Here is a 26,604-nt window from a genome sequence, read left to right on the forward strand (position 1 = left end):
CAGCAAGACTGCAACACGTGTTTGGGTGCCATTTGTTCGTAATGCGTTTGTTGTGCGACAAAATGTGCTAAATGACTCTGCCCGAAAACATGCCAAATTTGGTTCCAAAAAAGTGCACAGGAGTTACTTTGGCATGTTGTTAGAGCGGAGGGAAGCCCATTCAATTGCATGGTGTTGTTCTAAACCCCCCCCCCAAAAAAGTGCAAAAAACCTGATGCTCCTGTTTTGCTAGATGTGAACAGGGTCTTACCCTCCTGTGATATCATACTACCTGCAGTTCTGAGTGGAAGTAAACAAACTGTCACAAATGTTGCAATTTCCAGTTTGTTTTTTTTTCTGTACACCCCAGTTGCCCAAACTGTGGCCCTTTGGTACTTGTTGTCTGGCCCTCAGATCCCAGCAACCAGTAGTTGGGAGTATGGATATATGAAATGTGTAATTGTGGTGAATTCTATTTAGCTCACCACACACATTACAATCTGATTGTAAAATCTCTTTTAGATCTACCAACAAGTATATAGTTGAAGAGCCTGCCTGATTAGATATAAATTGATGGAATAAATTAGGCAGGACCTCATGTTACATAGTTTTGGTAGACCTAAAGTAGATTGTACGGTCAGATTGTAACGTTTATGGTGAGTCTAAGCGTGAAGTAACGTCTGCAGCTTTTCATTGTGTTCTGCAGCATGTCTCCATTCTCCAACCAAACCTGTAACATCCTTTGCAGCCTCAGACCATCATTTCAGCTGCTTTCTCACTGTTGAGTTGAAAAAATGTGTTTTTGCTGCATTTCCGATCCGTTTTCTAGGTGCCTATTACCCAAAAAATGCACCAAAAACAAATTGCATGTGTGTTTTTGATGCATTTTTGATGCATTTTCCACTCATTTCAATGAGCACCTGCGTTTTTGGTGCAGTTTTGAAACCCGCAGTAAAGATGCAGGACTTTTCAAAATGCACCACACCCACAACGCAGTGGCATGACGAGTCCAATAGGATTTACAGGGATTGCTTTTTTGTTGCATTTTTAGCAGGGTAAAAATGCAACAAAAACAATGGTAGAGCAGCCATCCTCTACTGTATGTGTATGTGCAGTCTCTTACAGTCCTTTCTAGCATTACACATACTGAACATTATTGGTGAAGTTAAGGGCCACAACTGAGGCCCCCATACTTCCTAAGTTGAGAACCATTGATATACACACTGGCCTCTGACATGCTGTCAGCTTGTGCTCAAAGCTAGCTGTATACGTACAAGGCCACATCTTACTGGTTCTCCTAGGAGGGCTGGGCCCGGGGTGGGAGTACTCCATTTAACCCCATACTGGAAGGCATTGAGCTTAGTCGACGTAGACCAGTCATACTCCCGTTCAAACCCTTTCACGTTGGTTTAACAGAGTCTGCTGTTGGCTCCTGATACGGTATGTGACACCGCACTAAGGACATATAGATTGCTAACGTGGTGGCTGCACGGGGCCAGGTCCACTCAGCTGTGGGCTGCCTCGTGGAGACTTCTGAACTTACAAACCATAAGTTTGGAACTGAGAGCTACACACGTAAAGAAATATTTCCTATTTGACTGATATTTTGCTGCATAGAACTATTTTTCTTAAAGCTGAACTTCAGGCAGAAGTAAAAGACAAATGATTGCAGTTCTGTAATCAGTAATACATCATTAAATGTCATTTTAAATGCAATCAGTATAGGTATGTGAATTTGATCTGGTTACAGCCCTTGTACAGGCAGGGCTAGGGTGTGTGAATAAGAAGCTGTAAGAGGGGCCAATCACTTCATATGCTGACAAGAAGCATGCTGTTAGGATGAAAAAGCAGGGTGACAGAGAGATGAGCCCCTCGCTGCGCAGCTTCTCTGCTCACTGTCCAGTCACAGGTTAGGGGCAGTCCAGGATGATCAGACTTGGGTTGATTGATGCTCACTATCAGACTGGAGACATCTAGTGGTACATAAAAGTACGGCAGGGGAAATCTCTGTATTGAGGATGAATATTGCAGCAAAAGCTGCTTTTGTTATTTTATATTTTGACAAACTTGCTCTATAGGGAGCTGACTGTCCCATATGCAATTGCTATACCTAGTGAATTTAATAGCTTAATTATACTACTAAAATCACTATGAACGGGGTTCCCATTTTTGATTTTTATTCTATCACAATTATCCTTCCAATTAGGTAAATCTATTTCAGTCCACAGTATTGAAAAAAAGTTTGTAAATCAATCCAAATGTATTAAAGTGTTACTAAACCATCAACAGTAAAATCAGTCTGTCTATGCAGTAAAGCATGCTTGTTATATTCATTGTGGAGCCTAAGGGGTTAATCCTCTGCATTGTGTGAAAAGGTTGTTTGATCCTGCCTTCTATGATCCTCCCCTTCTTCCACATTCCCCAATATATCTGTGGATAGTACAGAGCTCTAGGATTCACTTTGCACATGTTCTGTTCGGTGTATAATGCTAGAGAGCATGTGATCAGCACAGGACCAATCAGCACTGTCCAGACAGAGGGTCAGGGGTTATGCAGCCTCATAGGGCACTCAGAGCAGAATGAAAATTCCTCCTACAAGCTTTGACTAGTGCTCTGCTGGACACTGATAGAAGTCACAAGACTGCTATATACGGCTGATGAGAAAAGGTAGTGAATATATATGTGAATATAGTGAATGCAGGGTCCTGGGTTTAGTGACACTTTATGGTAGGTTGCCTTCATTTCTTCAATTGTATTAGCAACCAAAAGCAGGTCAAAAGTGCCTGACAATAGCTACATTTGCTACATCTTGCAATCTGATCAACTCACAATGATGTAAGTCAATAATATTTTTGTCATGCTTATGGAAGAGTGGTATTCTCCCTATTAAAGCAGCTGAACACCAAACTGTATCCCATTAGGATACTAGTGTAGATTAAATATATAAAAAGGGTGCAGTACTTACAGTAGAACTATAGCAAAACTTTTTATTTTCATTTTGGATAGAGTAAGAGAGGGTCATAACCCGTCAGTTTATTTTTTGCTATCTGTGTCCCATTGGGCAGGTTTCCCTTTACTTTCTGTCCCTTAGCCAAACCAGGAAGTGAAAGGAAATCCCTGCAAATTAAGGGAATCCCTTGGGGATTCCTAGATCACCAGAACTGGTGTCCCCATTGGAAGATTTCCCCTCTATTATTTTTCTGGGGACAACCCAAAATTTGGGATTTTCTTTTACTTTCACATTTAATAATAGTAAACAGGACAAATAGAGAGAGTGAGTCTCCCTAACTGGGCCGCAGACAGCAATAAAAACTGACAGGGGTTCTAATACATCTCCATGCTATTCAAACCTTAAAAAGGTTTTGACATTAGTTGTACTAACACTAGGATTAATCTTAAATACTAAACAACTAATGTGCTAAACTATCACATAAAACTATGTGCTAAACTTCTTAAATAATCACAATCCTTCAACATCGTACATATCATAATCTCATAAACCACTGTATCATAATCTCATAGACCACTGTATCATAATCTCATAAACCACTGTGCATATAATAATTGTGTGACATAAATCATTTCAACTCCAGTGTAAGGGAAGTGAAAACAGACTGAAGGCCTGAGCCGAAGCCGGTTTTCATTTACCTTACACTGGAGTACCTGCATACCATATAATATCTTGGAGCGAAATGTGCTTTACTTCTGCGAGCACCTGAGTACTGATACTGCAGGGTTGGATTTCAAAGTGTAAAAAAATCAATTAAATAAGAAAAAATATTTATTTTTAAATACAGTGTGCACAAAAGGTTCAAAATCACTTTGTCGTGGTCTTGTTGTGCATTATATAGTCATAAAAGTGACATGGACTGGAATGCACCTCCTCCTCTTGTGCTGTTACCAAAAGACCCCCTCTGTTCAATGCACTTAATAGTTTTTGTTGATACCCTAAATTAATAAATAGGTCTGCAATAGCTTTTATGCTGTGCCAGCCAGGATTAATCCTCTCATCCAACTCCACATCCACCAGTTGTACAGCCCCTTGCCCAATACATCCAGGCTTTCTCGTCCACTTCCACCACCAGTAAACAAGATACCAGAAATCCAACAATATCATTATACCTTTTATTCAAATGGTTAAAAAATACAAGATAAAGTGAGCACTTATATTAAAAAGTGTTTTAACCCTGACTGACACAGCGTAAAAGGTTATTGCAGACCACATTACTTCTATGATTGGAAGATCTAGTACACGAAGGCCAAAATGACTATATGTAAATTGAAGGGATTGCACAAAAGGATAATGTAGTGATTGTTCTTTCAGATTGCAAAGTTTGTTTAGCCTGAAAATTACAAGGCTGAATGGATGATTTTAATTGCTGGATCAAGCAGTCAGGATAGATGTGTCCTACACTTCAGGTACTGAGCCGCTCCGGTCTCTGCTGTGTACCCCTTGTATAGAGTATCCTAGATCTGTACACTGGTTAAGTACTATAATGCAGCTTAAACTAGGTACACACATGCTGTGTTTGCAAATAAGCAGTTATACATCAACTAGTTCAGAATTAAGGACTCTACCTGTCTGATTCTACCCATAGGAATGGACACTCTAAAGTCCACAGTCCACACCACAGTCACACACAGACCCCTATCCTAGCAATATGAATGTTTATTGTGAAGGGAACCAGAGCACCCAAAGGAAGATCACACAAACATGGGGTGGGGGATTGCATGAAGAAATGGCTCTGGAGGGAATTAATCCCCAGCATGCAGCACTGCAATGCAATAGGGCTAGGCACTAAACATTAACATCCCGATGATGAGTGAATCCCCGTGCCACTTCCATACCCCAAAACAGAAAAGACCCCAGTTAGTGACTAAACCTAGCAGTAAGCTCACCATTTTGGATGGACCCTGTTTTCAGTAAACATTTTGAGTTATGTTTGTACTAGTTAATTGTAAGTATTTTTCATGTTGATTTTTAAATAATTACTTTTTTCTGTTCCATATTTTCCTAATTGCATTTTATAGGTATGTAGATTTTCCCTCCTATGGCCATCTGTATGCCAGGGAGTGTGTTCTGAACCCTGACTAATGCTAGGTTCACACCTATGCAGTTTGCATTTGATCCTTTTCTGCAGTGCGTTTTGCACATGCGTTTTGCTGTATTTTTGATGCGTTTTGCTTTTTTTATTTTTTTTCTTGTTACTAGACAGATTTAAAATGCAATCTGCATCATAAACGCAGGAAAATGCAGCAAAAATGCACTACATGCATTTCTGCACCGTTTCCATTGAAGTCTATAGAACCAAAAACGCAACTTTTTGCATTTTAAAAAAAGTCCCTGACCCTTTCAAAAAAACGCACCAGTTGAAAATGCGGAGATGTGAACCTGTCCCATAGGAAATCATGTTAAATGGACTGTAGTACATTTCTGCAAAACGCTGCGGAAAACGGTTAGCTGTAAACCTATGGTAAAGAACTGCTGAGATAAAAATCAGTTCACACATTGGGGGTATTTACTAAAACAAAAGAGTGAAAAATCTGGTGCAGCTCTGCATAGAAACCAATCAGCTTCCAGGTTTTATTGCCAAAGCTTAACTGAACAAGCTGAGGTTAGAAGCTGATTGGCTATCATGCACAGCTGCACCAGATTCTGAGTACTCCAGTTTTAGGACATCTACCCCATTGCGTTTCCAGGCAGTTGTAGGATAGACTTGCAACCAGAGGAACAGTAAATTGCACCAGTCACTGTGTAGCATTAATAAGCAAAACCAGAGACTGTATATGTTATAGGTATAAGGCCGCACAGTATTGATAATTACTAACTATATGTAGGAGGATTCACATTGATAAGATTAATAACAAGTAAATATCATTCACATGAACAGATATAAAAATAATTGTAAATCTGCAGGTGCCCTTAAAGGGAATGTACAGATATGCATCACATCAAAGGATATTTTGTGTTCTATGTGTATTAGGAAGAGAACAAAACAATGCTCATGACTGTCTGGACCAGGGGTGTCAAACTGGCAGCCCTCCAGCAAGTCCCACCATGCCTCTGCCTTTGGGAGTCATGCTTGTACCTATCAATCTTGCAATGCCTCATGGGACTTGTAGTTTGGCAACAGCTGGAGGGTTACCAGTTTGACACCCGTGGTCTAGACCATGTGCTTATGTATGTGTTTACCCCTGGAGGAGGTGTGTGACGGGAGGGGCTGGGACAATCCAATCAGAGGACATCCATTGAAATGTCTCACCTGGTTTTCTGGTTCACTGCAGCCACAAGCAGGCTGCTCCGCCTTGCTGCCAGAGCTAACAGCTGCAACACTTAAAGCAAAATGCCAATTTTCTGGCACATGTTTAACACTGAAAGACAGACTACAGGGTGAGTTACCAATTTTTAGTATAAATAGGATTTTTTTGTGCATATAATATTCTTGTACAGGTTTCTGAAATGCTTTAGACAAAAAACATGTCCGCTCTGACTAAAAACAATGCATTTCCTGCATAGAAAACTCATTGCCGAGCGTAAATGATTTGTAACAGAGTTAATTACTTGTAAACATTATAGATACACAGGGGCGGACTGACAACTCATGAGGCCCCTGGGCAATAAGGGATCAAGGGGCCCCTGTGTCCTTGCCCAAACTCAAAAAAACCTATGAAAAAGGTACCAGGGGCATCTCATGGGGCCCCCTACTGACCCCGGGCCCTCGGGCAGTGCCCGAGTTTCCATATGGTCAGTCCATTTTTCTAAAGCCCAAATTATCTGAACTTTATAAATGCTGCCCTATTTTAGCAAGCATTATCTGAACATTTACCACTGTACACCTCCCTGAGTATGTCCGTGCAACTTGATTCAGATCTGTTCAGCTACAACATACAGAGGAGGAGGAGCGGACATGTTCCATGTTTGTGCCTGGCTGATGGTGGCAGGCTCAAGAAAATATTTCTAAATGTTAATTGTCCACCACTTTATAATAATAAGTATTATTATTATTATTAATAATCATAAACAACTTTATTTACATAGTTTCAAAACAAAAAGCTTACAAAGTATTAATATATAATACAAAAAATAAACAAAACAAACAAAAATCCTAAACCAAAAAAGAAACACAAAATAAACACCATACACACAATAAAGCAGATCACTTAAAAGCAATAGAAGCCAGAAATGTTTTACAATGCTTTTCACAGTGTGAAGGAGAACTCCAGTCTGAGGACAGATTCTCACAATTTGGGTTTGAATGGGTTAGTTTTAGGAATAACTAGCAGGTTACATAATGGAATCCAAGTCCCCAAAAACATATTTTATCATAAATAGTTGACATTGTTTTATAATTTGGGTTAGGAATGTAGTGTTAATTATCTATAGCAAATGGAGGTCTACAGTAAGCTCACATTCTTTGTACACATGGCAGAGGACATCCGTGATCAGATGGGTTGTGTTGGTATAAGGGATAGATGAGATGGCACTGAGCAGCAGATGGAATGTGCCAGGGCCACATGACTGCACCCCAGGGCAGATATCACGGTTTGAGGAAAGAGACTGATTGCAAGTTGAGGTTTTTATGTGCTTCAGATTGGTCAGGTCAGCTTCATAGAGGACTTTTGGACAGAAGAATTCTACTCTTGCTATATTCCTACAATTTTCTTCTGTTTTCTTTGACATTGTTGTCATATTGGAAGAGGAAAGCAATGCATTCATCTTTTTTTAGGTAATGACATTGTTGTTTTTATTATTTTTCAGATAGCCATGAGGTTACTAGGCAGAGCCCTACAAGCTGCAGCAAACTACCGGCCACCTGTCTTCTCTAGATACAGCCTACGAGGTCTTAGCAGCGCCACCAGCCACACAGCAGAGAAGAGCGTACCCTACACCACAACACTGAAGAAAGAAGGTGCTGCCAAAAAGGGGCCAACAAAGCCTTTACCGCAGTCTGCTGAAGTGGTAGTCATTGGTGGGGGCAGTCTAGGATGTCAGACCACTTACCACCTAGCCAAAATGGGCATGAAGAATGTTGTTCTGCTAGAGCGGGACCGGCTTACCTCTGGGACAACATGGCACACAGCAGGTACAGTTTCTTTACAGTTCAGACTTGCAGGGCTAGCTCCATTACTACTAACAGGGGATTGTGGGTAGGCAGGCAGAGGGAGCAGCTATGATGGTTTCAGCATGGATGTGGAACAATAGAGAGCGCTTTCTATAGGGAGTTCCATTTCTCATTATGCGGGAGGACATTTTTTTCAAACATATCTGTCTTAAGCTGGACATACATTGTACAATTTTGTTATTCAAATCCCTTTAGACTCCGACTCCGTTCACACCTATGCAGTTTGCTATTTGTCCGTTTTTTGCAGTGCTTTTCGCAGTTCATCTTGTTTTTCTACATGCTTTTTTACCGCGTTTTGTTCAGCTTTTTTTTTTTTAAAGTGGAATTTTTTTACTGGGTAGAATAAAAACGAAAAAACGTGGCAAAAACGCACTACCATGCATTTCAGCAGATTCTCCATTGAACTCTATTGTAGCAAAAACACTGCTTTTTGCTTTTTAAAAAAGTCCCTGACCCTTTCCAAAAATGCAGCAGCTCAAAAAAGCATAGATGTGAGCATGTTCTATAGAAAACCATGTTAAATGGACTGTAGTGTGTTTCTGCAAAAAGCACTAAAAAACGCATTGGTGTGAAATGAGCCTTATCTTGAACTATGTAGTCCAAGGGCCTGTCTGATTGCATACAAATGGAAAGTGTTTAGGTTTGACCTCATATTATATGGTTTCGTAAATCTAAAGGGAAATTGCACAAGACAATTGTATAATGTATGGCCGGTCTTGCTGTCCAGCTTACTAAGGAAATGCTCATGCAACCTTTTCCCAGCCTAAAATGGCTCAAAGCACAGACCATCAAGACTCGTGCTTGAAAGGAAAGATGGGTTTTTGCCTCTCTTGAACATTCACATTCTAGCTCTATTCCCCTAGACAGAGTGTAATTACTGTTATCTGTTAGTACATTACATTCTCGTATGGGGAGCTCAGGCTTGTACAGCACCAATACAAAGAGACTCTTGCATCTCTCAACCATTAACCTGATTTAGAATGGTTACATTTTGTCAGTCTAATACAGTTGGCTGATTGGAATGTTTAATGACTAACGACAATGGAATAGTAGTAAGCCTTCAATGTGTGGAGCATCGACAGGAGGAAGAGGTTCTGTACTTCTAAAGTTTCCTATTATTCTACTACAATTATCAAAAGCTTGGTTTATTATAGATTAAGGAAGGGATAGAACCCTTGTCTGATTCCTGCCTGTGTCCCCAATGGGGAGATTTGCCCCCTCTACTGACTTCTGTCACCAGCACTGAAAGGGAAATCAATCTAAAATATTACAGTTGTCACTAGAATAGGAGGTGAGGGGAAATTCACCAGTGGAGTAAATACACAAAGAATGATGGGGGTTCTCACCTACCCTGCGTTATCCTTAACAAAAATAGTGAAGGTCCGATTTTAGGTCCATTGGTGTGTGGTGACAGCCCATTCATATGAATAGGCTGCTGTAATGCAAAGCATGGCAATGTGCCTTGGCACAACACAGTCAGGTGTGAAGGGGGGCCTAAGGGATTCTTCTGGATCAGTTGCTGGGTAGGATTTTTTTTTTTTTTATGGTAGTTGAACACAGCAGACAAGTGTTTCTGTTATCCTGAATAATCATATAACTGTTTACAGGCTTTTCATATAACTGTTCAAATTTTCCCCAGGTTTTCTATTTCTTATTATTGTTTTACATGTAAAGATGTGTAGACAGGCAGGTAGCTCTTGTTGGCTCATTGCACTTGCACTGTTTCTCTATTAAGTGAAACTCCAGACAGATATGAAACAGCAAAGATTAATACAGCTCTGCATTCATTAATACACATTCAAAAATTACGACTGCTGAGATCCAATCTCTGCCACAAAGGGAGTGCATTGTTTTCTGTGAGTCATTTGACTCCCAACTTTGCATTGTGAGAAGAAGCAGTAGAGCACAACCACTGAACAGCACTGTAGATATGCTTTTTGACTAATACCATTTCTCTTAAACCCCAATCAATGGTGTTTTGAGTCCAGTAGGTGCTAGAGGCTGCCCCTTCCCTGACCCACTACCTTTGATCTCTTTTAGGTCTCTTATGGCAACTTCGGCCCAGTGACGTAGAGGTGGAGCTGTTGGCGCACACACGCAAGGTTGTCAGCCAGGATCTGGAGCAGGAGACTGGACTGCACACCGGGTGGATCCAGAATGGTGGTCTGTTCATTGCCTCCAACAAGCAGAGACTGGATGAATATAAAAGACTCATGTCTGTAAGTTTTTATAAAATTATGCCATTATGTATCTGCTGTAAAAGTCTTGTAACTACATCCAGTACTGCAGATAGCTGGCTTATGGAAAACCGATGCCAAATGAACTGAATTGTGCTGAAAGCTGGTGAGATCAGATCAATTACAAACTGAAGGGGTGAATTAGAGTAGATGCCAGAGAGGCTCCAAACAAAGGACCCTTCAAAGTGTTGTCTCACCTATTTTCTGGGTCATTGGAGACACAAGCAAGAATTACATACTATATTTATATGCTGGGAATATTTAAAGAAAACCAGTTAGGAACGGTAATTTGGAAGAATTTGAGTCTCAGGTTGTATAGGCAATTCGGTGTAAACGAACTCTGTCTGTTTACATCAGATTACCTATGATACATCATGTTTAGTTCTGTTTACATCCACCTGTCTATAGAGCTGCCTGGAACCTCCAATTGGCTCCCCCTAAAAAACTGACAGGTGGACCTGATTAGATCGCCCATGTGAAAAGGCCCTAAAGGAATTCCCTGGAGCTTAAAGAGAACATGTCCCTAGTGGGCATCTGTAATAACTGTAATCTCCACTCCTGATCTGTTTTAATAGTGCAACATTTCTTCTCTGTGTGCTGTTTTCCACTTGTACTCTCTCACCCTGTTAGAGCAGACATGTCAGGCTGCAAGACTCCAACTGAGACGGACCTGTCCCATGCCTGAGATCAGGGCTGATAGCTGGCACAGTATCTGGCCTTCTGGAAGAGGGTAAAACTGTCCATAGCCAACATTTTTTCATGTACTTCTTAGAGCACTTTAATATGACATTTAAATACCTGTAATCAGCATTGAGCTCAATCCGACTATAGGACAGACTGACATTCTGCCTGATATATGGCCCACATTCCTGCTTTATCAGAGAGACAAAACAAGAAAATAATCAAAAAGAAAGTCTTTCAAGCTCAAGAGTGGAAAATCAGATTGTTACAGCTGTCCTTTTATAACGTTCTGTTTAAATTAAGCTAACCCACAAGTCAGGGCCTGGACTGAGCGAACCTTCAGGGGAGGGCCAGCATGACTGGGGCTTGCAGACGAGGCGGAGATTGGATTTGGGTGGGAATATATTCAGGAGGTAGGGGTGGTTACTCACCTGATTGGAGTATTTGAGCTTGAGGTTGGTCTTTTCAAGATGAGGAGAGGGATTGGGACTTGTCGGGTGTCAGTCAGAGCTTGTGGCAGCACGGGTGTGGATTCTCCCGCCCTCCCTTCCTGGGCCTGTTTCCTTGTTTTGTTTTGCTGTTTTGTTTTGTTCTTTGTTTTTGTTTTTTGGTTATTGTTTTTGTCCTTTGTGTTTGTCATGTTGTTTGGTTTTGTGTGGGTTTGTTGATTTTGTTTTCTTTCCTTGATCAGCATTTTGTGTCCTGAGGTGTTTGTCTGGTGTGTTTTTGTTTTGTCATGGCAGCTGGCAGGGGTCACTGGGTCTTTGAAGGTGGTGCTGGAGTAACAATTTGGTCTATTATGGGTTGGGCCCATCGTAGGTATGGGTGTTCCTTCCCAATTATAAGGTTATATGGGTTGCTATGGCCGGTTGTACACCAAAAGGAGAGTCACGTGGTTATTTCAGGTGGGAGAAGGTTGAGGGGGTGGTTGTTTTATTGGTTAGGTGGTAAGTATTAGTCTCGATATTCTGCATGTCCCTCAGTCATGTATAAAAAAAAAAATAAATAAAAAGCTTTGTAGATTCCCTATATTACATGAGCCTTATGTCGATAAATTGTATGAGATAACAGTTTAACACCTGGGCTATGTTGAGCATATTTAAGCCTAGTACACACGAACAGAAAACTGTATAAAAAAATACCACTTTCAAAATGATCGTACAATAATCTGATTGTTACTACACAGTTTTCGTCTGAAATCATTAGAAGGGACAAGCCTGAAAATTTACCAGATACCAGATTGTACAATTTTCGTTTAATCTGGTGGTGTAAAAAAAAATAAAAATTAGCAGCTTTATTGTTCTTTCTATTGATGGTTGCTGGTGCAATATCCCTGCACTTCTCCCTGTGTTTAATATGTACTCTGGCATAATGCAGTTTAATACTGATATCACACTCGTGTCAGTTACAGATCAATCAAGTCGCTAATTGTTTAGTTAGCTTCACACCCAGCTGAGCTGTGAGAAATGTTGTAAATGGCATCATGTAAACTGCTAGTTTCTTCGCACAGCCCTAAAAGGTCTCCTGTACGGCAGGTGTGAATTTTACTGTGAACAACTAGTAGAAATCAGCTTTAAAACAACCCCTAGTGGTGTGATTCAATATTTATAAACTGTGATAATAGACTTCTCTCATTGACTTCTGCATTATATTGTATATGGCTACATAATAACACATTTTTTATAGGAACACACAGCACTGTGGCCATACTAACTGCTGTTTCTTAGGGTTGGTTTACCCTGGAACGTGTTTGCTCTCATACGCATGTTCCTGTGCAGTTCCTTTCCAGTTTTGACATCCCATCATCATGTTAAATGGGCTGCAAAATGCACTGACTGGTATGTGGAAAAAAAGCTCTATTTTTGCAAATCACACCGCACCAGTACTATGCGGTTTGTTGGGTGCAAATGCGCTGCATTTTCAATATGAGTTTGGGTGCTATTAACAATTAATTGGTACCCACAAGAGCATCATTTATGAGTGATCCGGAAAATGTGCACGGATTGCGCCTTTTCTGCACAGTGCTTCAGTAATGTATGGATTCTGACTAGTTAGGTAAATATGCAATATTTTATATTGTAATTTTGAATTCTTCTAAACAGACAGGTGGAGCTTAAGCTCCTTTTCACCTTTTCCAGGCTCTTAGCCTGGTTTCACAATGATGCGGTGTGGAATTCGCCATGCTTTCCGCACTGCATCAGAATTGCACCCCATTCATACGAACTGCAGCGGGTGTGTATGTTAAATTAACAACACCCCGAAATCGGTCCACAAAATGCGGTGCGATGTGCAGAACCGGATCGCATCGGTGTGAATACCAGTACGGACCAAAAAAAGGGTCCTGCACCTTTTTGATGCGGTGCGATTTGAGTCATACAAAATGTATGTCTGCAATCACACCACACACAATTAGCATGTGATTTGCACAGAAATGCGGTGTGGTTCTTGTGCGAATCACATGCGATATACCGCACCACATATGTGTGAACCCAGCCTTACTATCCTGGAAATGCTGTTGTTTACAGACCTCATTAGCTCACACTGAAATCTTCATACAAATAGATACCTTTTCATCAATGACTTGTCTCTCATTTGATGGCTAAGTCAAAAGTTTCAATCAAAGTGAAACTAATTATAGGCAGCTAAAACTGTGGCTTTAGATAGCCCAGGGTGCACTGTGAATCTTTTGTCATACTGTATTTGAAATGTGTATTTTTAAAACAAAGATTGTATATTCTATAGATAATAAAACAATGTATAAAACATATATGTATAAACATGCGGCCAAAGAAAAATGTAAGTGTCTCTTTACTGGATTGTTATAGGCCAAAGAAAAATATTCCACTCTTTACAATCAAGCCTTATTCATATCAGTTTTTGGCAGCACTTATACTTGTAACTATTTTCAAGGATAAAGGGCAAAATAAGAACCAAAATATTAGATGAGCGCCTCGAGATTTCATTGAGAATTGCTACTACACCCTGTTCCAAATTATTATGCAAATTATATTTTTCTCATTTACCTAAATAATTGATGTAAATAACAGTCAGCATAATTCTCATGTTATCAACTATTAAGAGTACAATTCACATTTTATTGAACAAACCTCCTAATGATAACAGGATTTTTTTTAAACATAAAACACTTAAAATGCACTGTTCCAAATTATTACGCACAGTAAGTTTCAAAACACTTTATAGGTTGTAAAGAACTGAAAATTGTCATTTGTTGTGTTTGCAGCATATTTACTGAAATTAAAAGCTATTTCAATCAAACTTTTAACAACATTTTAACTTTTTGAACATTTTAACAGGTCACGTTACATTGTAACATAGGACCCCTTATTTGATAGCAGCTTCACAAGTCTTGCATCCATTGAACTTGTGAGTTTTTGGACAGTTTCTGCTTGAATTTGTTTGCAAGATGTCAGAATAGCCTCCCAGAGCTGCTGTTTGGATGTAAACTGCCTCCCAACCTCAGAGATCTTTTGCTTGAGGATGCTCCAAAGGTTCTCAATAGGATTGAGGTCAGGGGAGAATGGAGGCCACACCATGACTTTCAGGCAGGAAAGAGAACCTTCCTGAAATAAGAAAGTTTCCCCTTCAACAAGTATGTGAAATTATCCAGTGTCAAAAATTATTTACATATCAGTTTTGGTTACCCTAGAAAAAATAATACTTGGTGAAAATACATCTGTTCAAACCCAGATCATTTGACACCTATATGTAGGAACAGAGCATTTTGCCCACAAAGCATATATTTATGAAGCAACCCTTACTCTCCAGTCAAAGGTTAGCTCCGACTGTGGCAGTACAGCTGTTAAAATAGTTTGTCTCAACAAATGTTTTAGGATTTTAACTGTCAGTTTTGTCATGTGTAGCTGGGAAAGGTTTATGGAGTGGAGTCGTACGTCTTGTCGCCAGCAGAAACTAAGGACTTGTATCCGCTCATGAATGTGGATGATCTCTATGGCACCCTGTATGTTCCAAAAGATGGGACCATGGACCCCGCGGGTACCTGCACCACCCTGGCCAGAGCATCGACCGCGAGAGGCGCACAGGTACAAGGTTGAATGATGATGTTCAGTGCCTGTAAAACTGGAGCAGTCGTGGGTCACCCTGAGAAGTCCAGTATGTGAGAGCCTGTGTGAATTGGTATAGAGATCTAAACGTTATCTCGGAACTAGGCTGCACAATGATCTGTTCCTCCTTGCCACCTACTAGTAACTTAACATTACATTATTTATTTATTTATTTCAGGTACTTGTATACATTAAACACCGTATATTTAAAAAAAAGTTGTAAAGCTGAACTCAAGCCAAAAACATTTGGCTTTGGCTATTTGCACTGTAAAAATAAAAGAAGGCTAATGATGTGTGTGCAATGTGCATCCGCTACTGTGTTATGTTATACTCTTACATTTATTTCCCCCATACAGTACAGAGATCGCCACTGCTGAAACTTAGAGTTTCAGCTGTAGCAGCTTGACCATAGTGGGTTTCTCGCTCTGCAGCTTGTCCAATACAAAAACATTCTGTATGCTTTTCATTGGATGCAATGCATTCTGTGATTGGAGGAGGGGAGATTGTGATGTTCATCCACACCTGCTCACAGAATGCCTTGCATTAATTGAAAAGAATGTAAACAATTTTCAGAATGGACGATCTGCAGAGTGAGTAACCCACTGTGATCTGTGCACTTCAGCTGGAACTGCAAGCTTCAATGCTTGAGGTTTGGCACTAAATGTAATGTATTGGGGGTGGGGAGAATGACAGTAAGGCTGCGTATGCACAGTGTTTTTTTTTTCGTTCAAATGAATAAAACAAAAAAAACAGATTCTGGCATCTACACAAGTGATGTGAATGCCGGGGTCTCTCCCACTAATCTATTGTATTCTGACAATGGGAATACCCCACCCTATCAGAATACACTGATCAATGCTGCAGTCATTGGCTGCATGAGCTGATCAAATGCTGGTTTTCAAGCAGGACCATTCAACATAAGATCTCTTTACAATGACTGGCTTCCATTGAACAGAAAAGAGTACACACACATTGAATGTAGATATGTATATATCCTGTCTAAAGTTTTGCTAAACCCATATAACAGTAAAATCAGTCTGTATATGCAGTAAAGCATGCTTGTTATACTCACTGTGGAACCTAAGGGGTTAATCCTCTACATTGTGTAAAAAAGGCTGTTTGATCCTTTCTTCTCTGTTCCTCCCCTTTTTCAAGCGACCACCTCTTATCTCCAGACTGAACCGTAGGCATGCACATGCTCAGTTTAGTGTGTATTGCTAGAGAGGTTTTTTTTTTCCTTGGGGGAGTGCATGTGATTAGCACAGGGCCAATCAGCAGTGTCCAGACCGAGATCAGGGGATTCCATCCTCCTACAGCAGAAAGAAAACACCTCCTACAAGCTTTAGCTAGTGCTGGGCTGGACACTGATAGAAGTCACAAGACTGCTCTAACTGTTGATGTGAAAAGGTATTTAGCAGTTTATATTTACTAAAATAATTGCATTTCCTTGTTCTATGTACTGTGGGAGACCAGATACAGAGAATGCAGGGTCCTGGGTTTAGTAACACTTTAAGAGTATTGCATAAAGCAGCAGCGGCCACACATTGCACACAATTAATTTGTTTTTGTTTATTTTTACAATGTAAATGGACAAAATTGACTTCTGGCTTTTAAAGTATTAAAATTGAACTCCTGGCACACTACTAAATACTCAGATGAACTACATATAAAGGAGCTGTTGTACCAGCCAGAGTAATTGCATTTCTGTCCATCCAGTCTTGAGATTTAGACAGCCCTACTAATTAAGTTAATAATATCACTTTTGGTTACAAAATACAGCAATGTTTTTTCTTCACTCCCAGCCAGTTCCCTGGACAGTTAGAGAGCAGCAGGAGACCGATGAGTTCATGGATCAACTCACTCCTCCTATATACATGTTCTTTGTTAACAAATTTGCATCCAGCACACCAGTCCTGCCCTTTCTTTTCCTTCTCCAAATCTAAAAGTGCTGCTATACAGGGGATGACAGAGGAGTAATGTGACAATCTGCATTCTTAGGTCATTGAAAATTGCCCCGTGACCGGAATTCAAGTGAAAACAGACGATTTTGGTGTAAGAAGAGTTATGGCAGTGGAGACGGAGTATGGCACAGTGCAGACACCCTGTGTAGTGAATTGTGCAGGTACTGGAAGTGCCATAGAGAAAAACAGTTGTAAGTTTATTTTTCTAAAGCTGTCCACACTTGTTACAATCAGATTGTACAATCGACCAAGATTAGTGCAGAAATCTATGTGTATAGATCATACCCAAGATCCAATCCAAGGTATTCATAACATTTAAAGGGGTTTAAATGAAAGAAGTGATTGGAAAAGCTGGGATTTTTGTTTGCACACCTTCTTGAGTCTTTTTTTTTTTTCTTTATTTCATTTTGTAACCATTCAGCCTTTATCCAGTTTATAGTTTATATTTTTACTTGGGGGTAGTAACCCCCCCCCCAAAAAAAATGCCCCCACCCCTCCAAGCTACAAAGGCTGCCATAGGGGGTATAAACATGCTGCGTCCGTGATGCTTTGCATTGCGGCATGGCAAACTCTATCCTCCTTGCCAGGGGCGGACTGACAACTCATGGGGCCCCCGGGAAATAGGGGATCATGGGACCCCTGTGTCCTTGCCCAAACTCAAAAAAGCCTATGAAAAAGGTACCAGGGGCATCTCATGGGGCCCCCTACTGACCCCGGGCCCTCGGACAGTGCCCGAGTTTCCAAATGGTCTGTCCGCCCCTGCTCCCTGCCACATTCAGCAGGCAGTACCACCCACCGAATGCAAATTATTCAAGTGAACTGGGCCACGCTTACTCGCCTTGCAACCGCATGCAATGCATGTGGTTGCTGTGTAGTGATGCAGGCTTTTAAAGCCTCATTTACAGGGGCATACTAAAGTGTACCCCTGTGGAGGGCCATGCTTGGCTACATGGGGATGGATGTACAGGCGTTCAAGTATCCCCTTACAATTACATTGATATCAGTTGGGACTCAGCGGCTGCACAGACACAGCCGCTGCTCCCAATCTGACATCTGTATTGGTGCGGATGCATGTGGGTGCATGTCCCCAAACTCACACTGTGACAGTTTAGAACGTGCACCCGCACCTATACTGATGTCAGATTGGGAACAACGTCTGTGTCTGTGCAGCTGCTGCTTCCCTAATTATATCAATGGGACTGTCTGCACGAGGATACACAGAACACGCCCTCCATTGGGCGTACACGTTAGTATTCTCCATGTGAATCAGGTCTAAGGGTTAAAACAGGAGGTGAGGAGGCGACAAAATGCCTTCTCACTGCGTGTCAAATGCCCTCTCAAAAGTGATCTGTTGCAAATTGCTCTTAGGAGGACAATGTTTGGCGTCAATTTGTAGCTGTTGGAGCATTTACAGAAACATTCCATCTTACAAATCATAAACTATCACTGCTCTCTGACATTTGTAATGTATGTATAGCCATTGTTTTGTTGTGGCTATAGTATGAAAGGGTTAAAATCCTTGCCAGGTCAATTTGTGTGTTCTGTGTACCATTGAGGAAACTTCCATTCACTTCCTGTCTCAAAGATGCAACAGGAAGTTAGAAGAAATCTCCCAAAGTGTAAACCCTTTGGATATCCCCTGACTTTTTGTCTCAGTGACAATGGACACCAGTACAAATAAAGAGGGTGAATCTCTCCAACAGGAACAGAGACAACTATAAAAAACTTGACAGTAGTTTTAACCCTACCGACTCTGTCTAAAGCTTTAATGCAATACGAAGGGAAGCTGAAGTGATGTGATTTATAGATGGCAGAAAACATCAGTGATTGTAAAAACCTATCTGCAACTTATTCCAGAAACACAGACAGAATTCCAAATGACAGCATTTTAGGGAAACAGAAGAAAAAGTCCAACGGTTTAAACAGCTATATTGGTGAGATGTGGGTTTTGTCTATGAGGCGGCTATTCCTGAAAATTTCTCTGAAAGATAATTACATTATATTTGCTGTAAATGTATATAAATATCTATTTTTGTATTTTCTAGGAGTCTGGGCCAGAACTCTTGGACACATGGCTGGGGTGAACGTCCCTCTGGTTGCTATGCACCATGCCTACGTGGTGACGGAGAGGATAGAGGGAATACAGGTCTTGTGCTCTCTTTATTTGTGTCCTCTCGTCCTAGTTCTGCATTCTGTGAGAAATATGAGCTGTTATTATGTCAACACACCAGCAACTACACTGCTCAATTATGTTAAAATATGACCAGAGATGCACTTTTAATTAGGTCATCACGTTATCACCTGGCCATTTGTCATTACCCACAATGCACTTGTTGAGGCAGAGTGGCAGCCATGTTTTCAGAATTTAAAAAGGCCAGGCAGAAGACTCAAAGACAGGAAAATGGCTCACATGGAGGGACAAAGTGAACAAAAGAGTGATCTTAAACGCCAACATGTTTCTTTAGTTGTGTTTGGAGTGGGGAAGGTTGGAATTCCTGTCAGTTTCCTCACTGGGGAGCTGTACCCTCACTCCCTGTCCCTGTCAAGTGTCACCAGGACAAAAAGTGATGATATTTCTCTCTTAGTGAGGAGGTGTTTGCATATTTGTCAAATTTGTATTGTTCTATGCTTCTTCCCTATTTCTTGACCTGGTGTCACAGAACAGGAAGTGAGTGGAAATCTCACCTATACAGGAATAAAAAAAATTGACAGAAATTCTGATTCTTCCCTGCTCTGTTGTAAATATATATAACAAAACAGTTTAGCTAGAGCAGGGTTTTAAAATAATATTGTTTAAATATCAATGGGTATATAAATAAAATTAGGACCACAAGAACATTAACTAGATAAAAAATGGTCACTGCTGGGACAAAATAGCTGCTTCACCATTAAATTGTTTTCCGGTTAGAATGGCTTGCTACTCTGTCTTGCATATCCATTTGTTTGAAAAAAGAACTGTCTGAATTGTTCCTGCAGTATACCAGTGCAGCGTTTATTCTCTAGTGCAGGTTTAGGGTTCATTCACACTATGTGCAGTTACCTGCGTTTTCCATGGAAAAACACAGCTAACTGCAATGACACACAAAAAACAATAGTTTTCTATGTGCCATGTTCACACCAGAACTGTGTTTCTCTGCCTTTCATAGTTGTGCAATTTTATACAACATGTTTGCATAATATTGCACTGCAACACAGAGAATCTAGCATAAATGTGCTTAAACACACCACAATGCACCTCCCACCCACAACAATAGGTTGAGGAAACATGACATTAAAGGAAAAAGAACTATGAATAAAAATGCGCCAAAAATGTATGGAAACGTGCATAAAAACACACGGACGCACAGTTGACAACAGGCGTATTTTTATGTGAGTTGTAATGCGACTGAGCCCTTAAATTGTTAGTTCACCTTTAGCCCTGGTTAACACCAGTGCGGCTTTGAAGTCATGTGACTATTCAGTGCAAGTTCATTGCAGCTTGGTGATAGCCTGTGCAACTTCATTTAACAAAGAACGACAAGCAGGGCGCCAGGTCAGTGTAGATAAGAGCAATAATACTTTATTCCAAAGAAAACTTTCCATCTTAAAATCCCTCAGCGAGTATGGCAGATGAAGGGCACCGGAGTCAGGGACATCCAAGGAGCAGATCCGATGAAATATGCATGGCTCGGGAAGAGACCCGCAACGATGAATGAATGGAGTCTCTGGATGTCTTCCCACTGGTAGTAGGGAGAAATGACAGGTGCTGTGAATGGAACGGAGGGTGGACTGCAACGCGTTTCAGAAGCTCTGCCTCCTTTGTCAAGCAAACTTTTGTCAGTTTGCTTGACAAAGGAGGCAGAGCTTCTGAAACGTGGGAAGGCACACAGAGACGCCATTCATCCATCGCTGCGGGTCTCCTCCCGGGCCACGCATATTTCATCGGATCTGCTCCGGTGCCCTTCATCTGCCATACTCGCTGAGGGATTTTTAGATGTGAGTTTTCTTTGGAATAAAGTATTATTGCTCTTAGCTACACTCATCTGGCTCCCAGTTTATTGTTCTTTTTGCATACCTCTGTGGGATCCCCCCTGTCCTTGATGAGGAGCTGCCGCTCCACTCGTGTATTTCGTAGCCTTAATGGTACTTCTACCTGCATATTCTTTGGATGGACAGGCTGATTGCCACACTCTAAACACACTGATTCCGCCTCAATATTTGCTCCCTATCCATCCATCCATCCATCCATCCACGGACTGGCTGTATTCTTCTCATTTCTTTAATTATTTTACTCTTTTACTTTACTTAATTTTGTTCACAATTTGATACCATTAATTCATTTATTTATAATTGTTATTTTAAGACAGGTGAGAGCTGGGAGGACTGGTGCTTCCCAAGGCATGTGATCAGATTGACACTGCCCCTCTCCTGTCCCGCTGCCCCCATCTTGTGACACTGTCCCCCTCCTGTCCCACTGCCCCCCACCTGTCACACTGTCCCTGTCCTGTCCCCTTGAATAAATATTTGCTTTTGGGTTTAATACCACTTTTTAAATTCAGTGCCAACTTTCATACAGCAGCCCTGACAGGGTCTCTTTAATCTGTAATATCTTTTCACCTGGATGTCCCTGCTTCTTAAGGATGAAGACATTTTAGATCTGTAGCTCTTTCTTGATGATTTCTCTGCCTGGCTACCCTACTTTCTCTCCTCTGAACTACCCACTATCATTCTCGGAGATTTTAACATCCCTGTTAATGTCAACAACCCGTCTACATCCCAACTCTTTAACTTAACCTCATCTTTTGCATTAGCACAATGTATACAGTCCTCCACTCACTCTGATGGGAAAACATTAGACCTTGTTTTCTCCCAACTTTGCACTCCCTACAACCTCACAAACACCCTCTTTCCTCTCTCTGATCACAATTCACAGTGTCCTCATCTTCAAACACCTATCCCTCCAGGCAAACAATTACCTGCAGAAACCTTCACAACTTGAAAACTGCTCCTTTCCACTCTGCAACTGACCAACTCTATGACAAAATCTCTCTCCTGTCCTGCCCTGACCTGGCCACTACTGTCTACAACAGTTCGCTTTCATCCACATTAGACTCGCTTGCTCCTCTAACAACACGAAGCATCAGGCCCCGACCATTACAACCTTGGCAGACTGACGACACCAGAAATCTTAAACGACATAGCCGTGTGCTGGAGTGATTGTGGCATAAAACCAAATCTCAATAAGCATTTACCCTATATAAATCTGCTTTCTTAACATACAATTCCTCCCTTTATGCTGCCAAACAAGCCTACTTTGTCACTCTTATTAATACCTTGTCATCCAGTCCTCGTCTCTTCTCTACTTTTAACTCTCTACTTTCTCCACCTCCACCTCCACCCAGTACCTCACTCACTGCTCACGAGATTGCAAATCATTTCAAAAACAAAATTGACGCAATTCATAGGGGCATTGCCACTGCACAGACATCCATCCCACTTAGCATACCTTATATTAAACCTCCCTCAACACTTTCCTCTTTTGACCTTGCTACTACCGAAGAGGTCACTAAGGTTTTCTCAGAAGCCCATCTCACTACTTGCCCCCTGGATCCTGTTCCCTCACAACTACTACGTCACCCTCTTCTTCTATCTCATGCTCCCTCACTCACATCTTCAATCTCTCCCTCTCTAACGGTGCCTTCCCCTCCTCTCTAAAGAATGCACACATCACTCCCATACTTAAAAAACCCTCCCTGGACCCCACCTCAGAGCTCTGAGGAAGGGGGTTTACCTCCTGAAACGCGTCAACTTATCCGCATCATTAGACACATTTGCATTGCGACTGTTTTTTAGATCACCTATACTGCTCATTATCACGTTGGTTTGTGAGTATACATCCTTTTTATTTAATAAATTATGTGTTATACCACGGTAATGCATGATGAGAGTGCGCCTTTGTTTGTTTTTATTCATTAGTGGTCAGATTTCCCGATCTCAGAAGAGCAGCACCTCTTCGGTTGGCATTCTACAATTCCTTGGTTTGCATGAAGATTGGAGCGCTGGTTTTGTTTGTTTTTCTCTTGGAGTGCTCCTACAGCATTACCTATAATGCTGCCTCCTCCTCTTCACTCCCTCTCTCTGTAGGGGTCCCTCAAGGTTCTGACCCTGGATCCCTTCTCTTCTCTATCTACACCTCCTCCCTTGGTCACTTGATAAACTCCCATGGCTTTAAGCACCATCTCTATGCTGATGACACACAAATCTATCTTTCTACCCGTCACCTCACCCCTTCAGTCTCCACTCGCATTACTAGCCTACTAAGTGACATATCGGCATGGATGTCACTCCACTTCCTCAAACTCAATCTTTCCAAAACTGAGCTTTTAGTATTCCCCCCCAGCCCGTGCCCCCTCCCCTGACTTCTCCATCAAGATCAATAACACAATCATCAGTCCCTCCCCTCATGCCAGGATACTAGATGTAATCCAAGACTCCCATCTGTCTTTTCAGTCCCAAATCCAATCGCTGTCCAAATCTTGTAGACTTTACCTCCGCAACATCTCCAAGATATGGCCGTTCCTAACCTCGGAAACCACTAAGAAACTTATTCACTCCCTTGTTATATCTCGCCTTGACTATTGTAACTCCCTCCTCATTGGCCTACCTAATCGCAGGCTATCCCCTCTTCAGTCTATCATGAATGCTGCTGCCAGACTCATCCACCTTACTAACCGTTCTGTATCTGCCACCCCTCTCTGCCAATCCCTCCACTGGCTTCCCATTGCCCAACGGATAAAATTCATAACATTAACAATAACGTATAAAGCCATTTATAACTCAGCCCCAAATTACATCACCGATCTTGTCTCTAAATATCACCCAAACCATACTCTCCACTCCTCGCAAGACCTCCTGCTCTCTAGCTCCCTTGTCGCCTCCTCTCATGCTCATCTCCAGGACTTCTCCAGAGCTTCCCCCATCCTCTGGAACTCTCTACCCCAATTTATCAGACTATCGCCTACTCTGCTCACTTTTAGGCGATCTCTGAAAACCTATCTCTTCAAGGAAGCCTATCCTGCCCTCAGCTAAAAATGTAATCTTCTACTCTTCCAACCAGTCCATCCCCCACAGTTACTACCTTTTGTACCACTAGCCCCTCCCTCCTAGATTGTAAGCTCTCTCTTGTATTGAACTGTACTGTTGCTGTATTGTCTCCCATTATATTGTAAAGCGCTGAGCAAACTGTTGGCGCTATATAAATCCTGTATTATTATTATAATAATAATAATCTGTAATATCTATCCTTCCTAGATGCCCCATGATGTTCCGCCAACTTCCGTCCAGCTACTTGCATTGCATTCACACCTTAGCCATTACTTCTGTCTTGCAAGTGAAGCTTTTTATTTACTTTATTTTCCCAGGTTGCGATGTTTGGGAAGCTCTTTGCAGATTACAAGCTGTCTACACTCTTCTTCTTCAAATCTCTCCCTGCCTTCTTATTTTTAGAACATGCCAAATGTGCGGGACCACGATGCTTCGGTGTATCTGCGTCTCCAAGGTGACGCTCTGTCCGTGGGCGGCTATGAGTCAAATCCGATATTCTGGGAAGAGGTGAGCTGATGGCTGTCACATATCTGAGATGAAGAGGGCTGAGGAAGTGCGAGTCGTGCTGCTGCTTTCTGTGCAGTCAGCGACATTTCGAATTATTATCCATTATTACCGCATGACAGGTCTACACCTCCGGCCCTGCCTTGCATAGATATTCCTCTATACCAAGCAATGCCATTTTTATTTCTTTAATAAATTGTGGTTTAATTTATCATCATGGAAAAAACAGACCTCAAATGTGGAGTTGTTTTTCCTGACAACATAACATGTAAAGCCAGAGCTGTAAGAAAGAGGCTGGAGAAAAAATATGTGCACTACCCAGATCATCTGAGTGATTCTGAATTTTCCAGGATAATTATGATGTTTTAAACATTATGTTTTTTGGTGAGCTTTATTTCACATTTGACGTTTACATGTTTATAAACTGATGTTAAGCATAATTTTTAACAATTTAGGCCCCATGCAAACAACATTTAAAAGCATTTTTTTGTTTACAGATCTGAATGCAGGCATCTTGTTTTCGATGGGGGCATACACTGTATTCAGATCCGGAACCAAAAATGGAAACGTAGATCTGAGGACATACGTTTATGCACAAGTGAATCTATGTAAACATGTATACATGTTTGCATAGATGCAAAAAGTGCATTTTCTAATTGGAAGCAAAAGCTGGAGGATTTGAACTACGAGCATTTTACTAATCATTTACGTAAGAACTTTTGTTCCAGAAAAACCTTGCCAATAAAATTCTCTTGACCATGTGCAGGTAGCCTACACCAAATCTGTAATTTGCAAAAAATCCTGCAGTTTGTATCCAGGGTAGTTTGGTTTGCAAAGCACATTGGAGATTTCAAATGGGAGCCTGGCACTGCTTGAAGGCTTAGTTCCAATCTTTGGATCAATCAGCCTGGGAAGATGTATCAGAGATCCGGAGGTCCCCTTAAGGTTGGTATAATTATCAGCCAGATTCCAAGAGCTCCGTCCCTCTGGTGGTAATAGATGAGCACTACAGGAATCCTGCAAATGGATTTAGCTCCCAATGGGAACCAAAAAACAAGTGCCCATAGTGTAGTATTTTAAAAAAGAGATTTATTGAATAAAGGTTGGTATCCCCTCTGATGATGTGCTTGGGCACGAAAGGCCTTAGGAGGAACCGACAGAGCATGACGTCATCTTTTGCCCGGAGCCACGAGACAGCCCCGCGGCAATTTTAACTCAGGGTCAGTATCATTGCTGCGTACTCTGCTTTCATATATGTACTGTACACAGCCTTACTACCCTGCTTGTCATTTTATTCAATAAATCTCTTTTTTAAAATACTACACTATGGGCACTTGTTTTTTGGTTCCCATTGGGAGCTAAATCCATTTGCAGGATTCCTGTAGTGCTCATCTATTACCACCAGAGGGACGGAGCTCTTGGAATCTGGCTGATAATTATACCAACCTTAAGGGGACCTCCGGATCTCTGATACATCTTCCCAGGCTGATTGATCCAAAGATTGGAATTCACCCTCTCCATCTACTTTAGGATTCCTGGAGACATTTATTTACGCGCATTTTCCGTGCGCGTCCGGTGAGTGCGCACTCTTTCCATTGCTTCCTGGTCTTCATCAGTTATTTCTTGGGACTATATATTTATATCCAGTTAACAACTACGGACTATTTGCCTTTTGCACTTATCTTTTAGCGCTGCACTCTGTTATTACTATTCCGCTTTTTATGGGTATACTGTGATTACCTTTAGTGCTAGCTGCTTGGTTAAGAGCGCTCACTTTATAACATTCTTAACTGCTTGAAGGCTTGTTGACTGCCTGTGTATGGCTGACCAACCCAGATAGTTCCATCTGTGTTGGGAGAAAGGGAGGTAGATGTCATTCAGCTGTGTGTGCTATTCATGCTTACTGTACAGTTTTAGGAAGCGTAAAGTTGGTGCTCTGACCTTAAAACACCCA

General features: G+C 41.3%; 1 protein-coding gene across 2 annotated transcripts in view; it reads left to right on the top strand.

Moving 5' to 3' along the window:
* The first annotated feature begins 1,320 nt into the window (after positions 1–1,320).
* The window catches only part of SARDH (sarcosine dehydrogenase), a 142,140-nt gene continuing 116,856 nt past the window's right edge, over positions 1,321–26,604 (top strand). The window contains exons 1-7 of one of the 2 annotated variants that reach the window (XM_089677045.1): positions 1,321–1,419; positions 7,739–8,063; positions 10,143–10,321; positions 14,902–15,081; positions 17,101–17,224; positions 19,109–19,209; positions 24,549–24,653. In XM_089677045.1, coding sequence (XP_089533171.1) covers positions 7,745–8,063; positions 10,143–10,321; positions 14,902–15,081; positions 17,101–17,224; positions 19,109–19,209; positions 24,549–24,653 — 1,008 coding nt within the window. In that variant the 5' untranslated portion in view covers positions 1,321–1,419; positions 7,739–7,744. The other variant, XM_089677046.1, reaches the window with a different exon arrangement.

This window comes from Staurois parvus, unplaced genomic scaffold (genome assembly GCF_062004578.1).
Source record: "Staurois parvus isolate SC_StPar_1 unplaced genomic scaffold, SC_StPar_1.0 ptg000176l, whole genome shotgun sequence".
NCBI lineage: Eukaryota > Metazoa > Chordata > Amphibia > Anura > Ranidae > Staurois > Staurois parvus.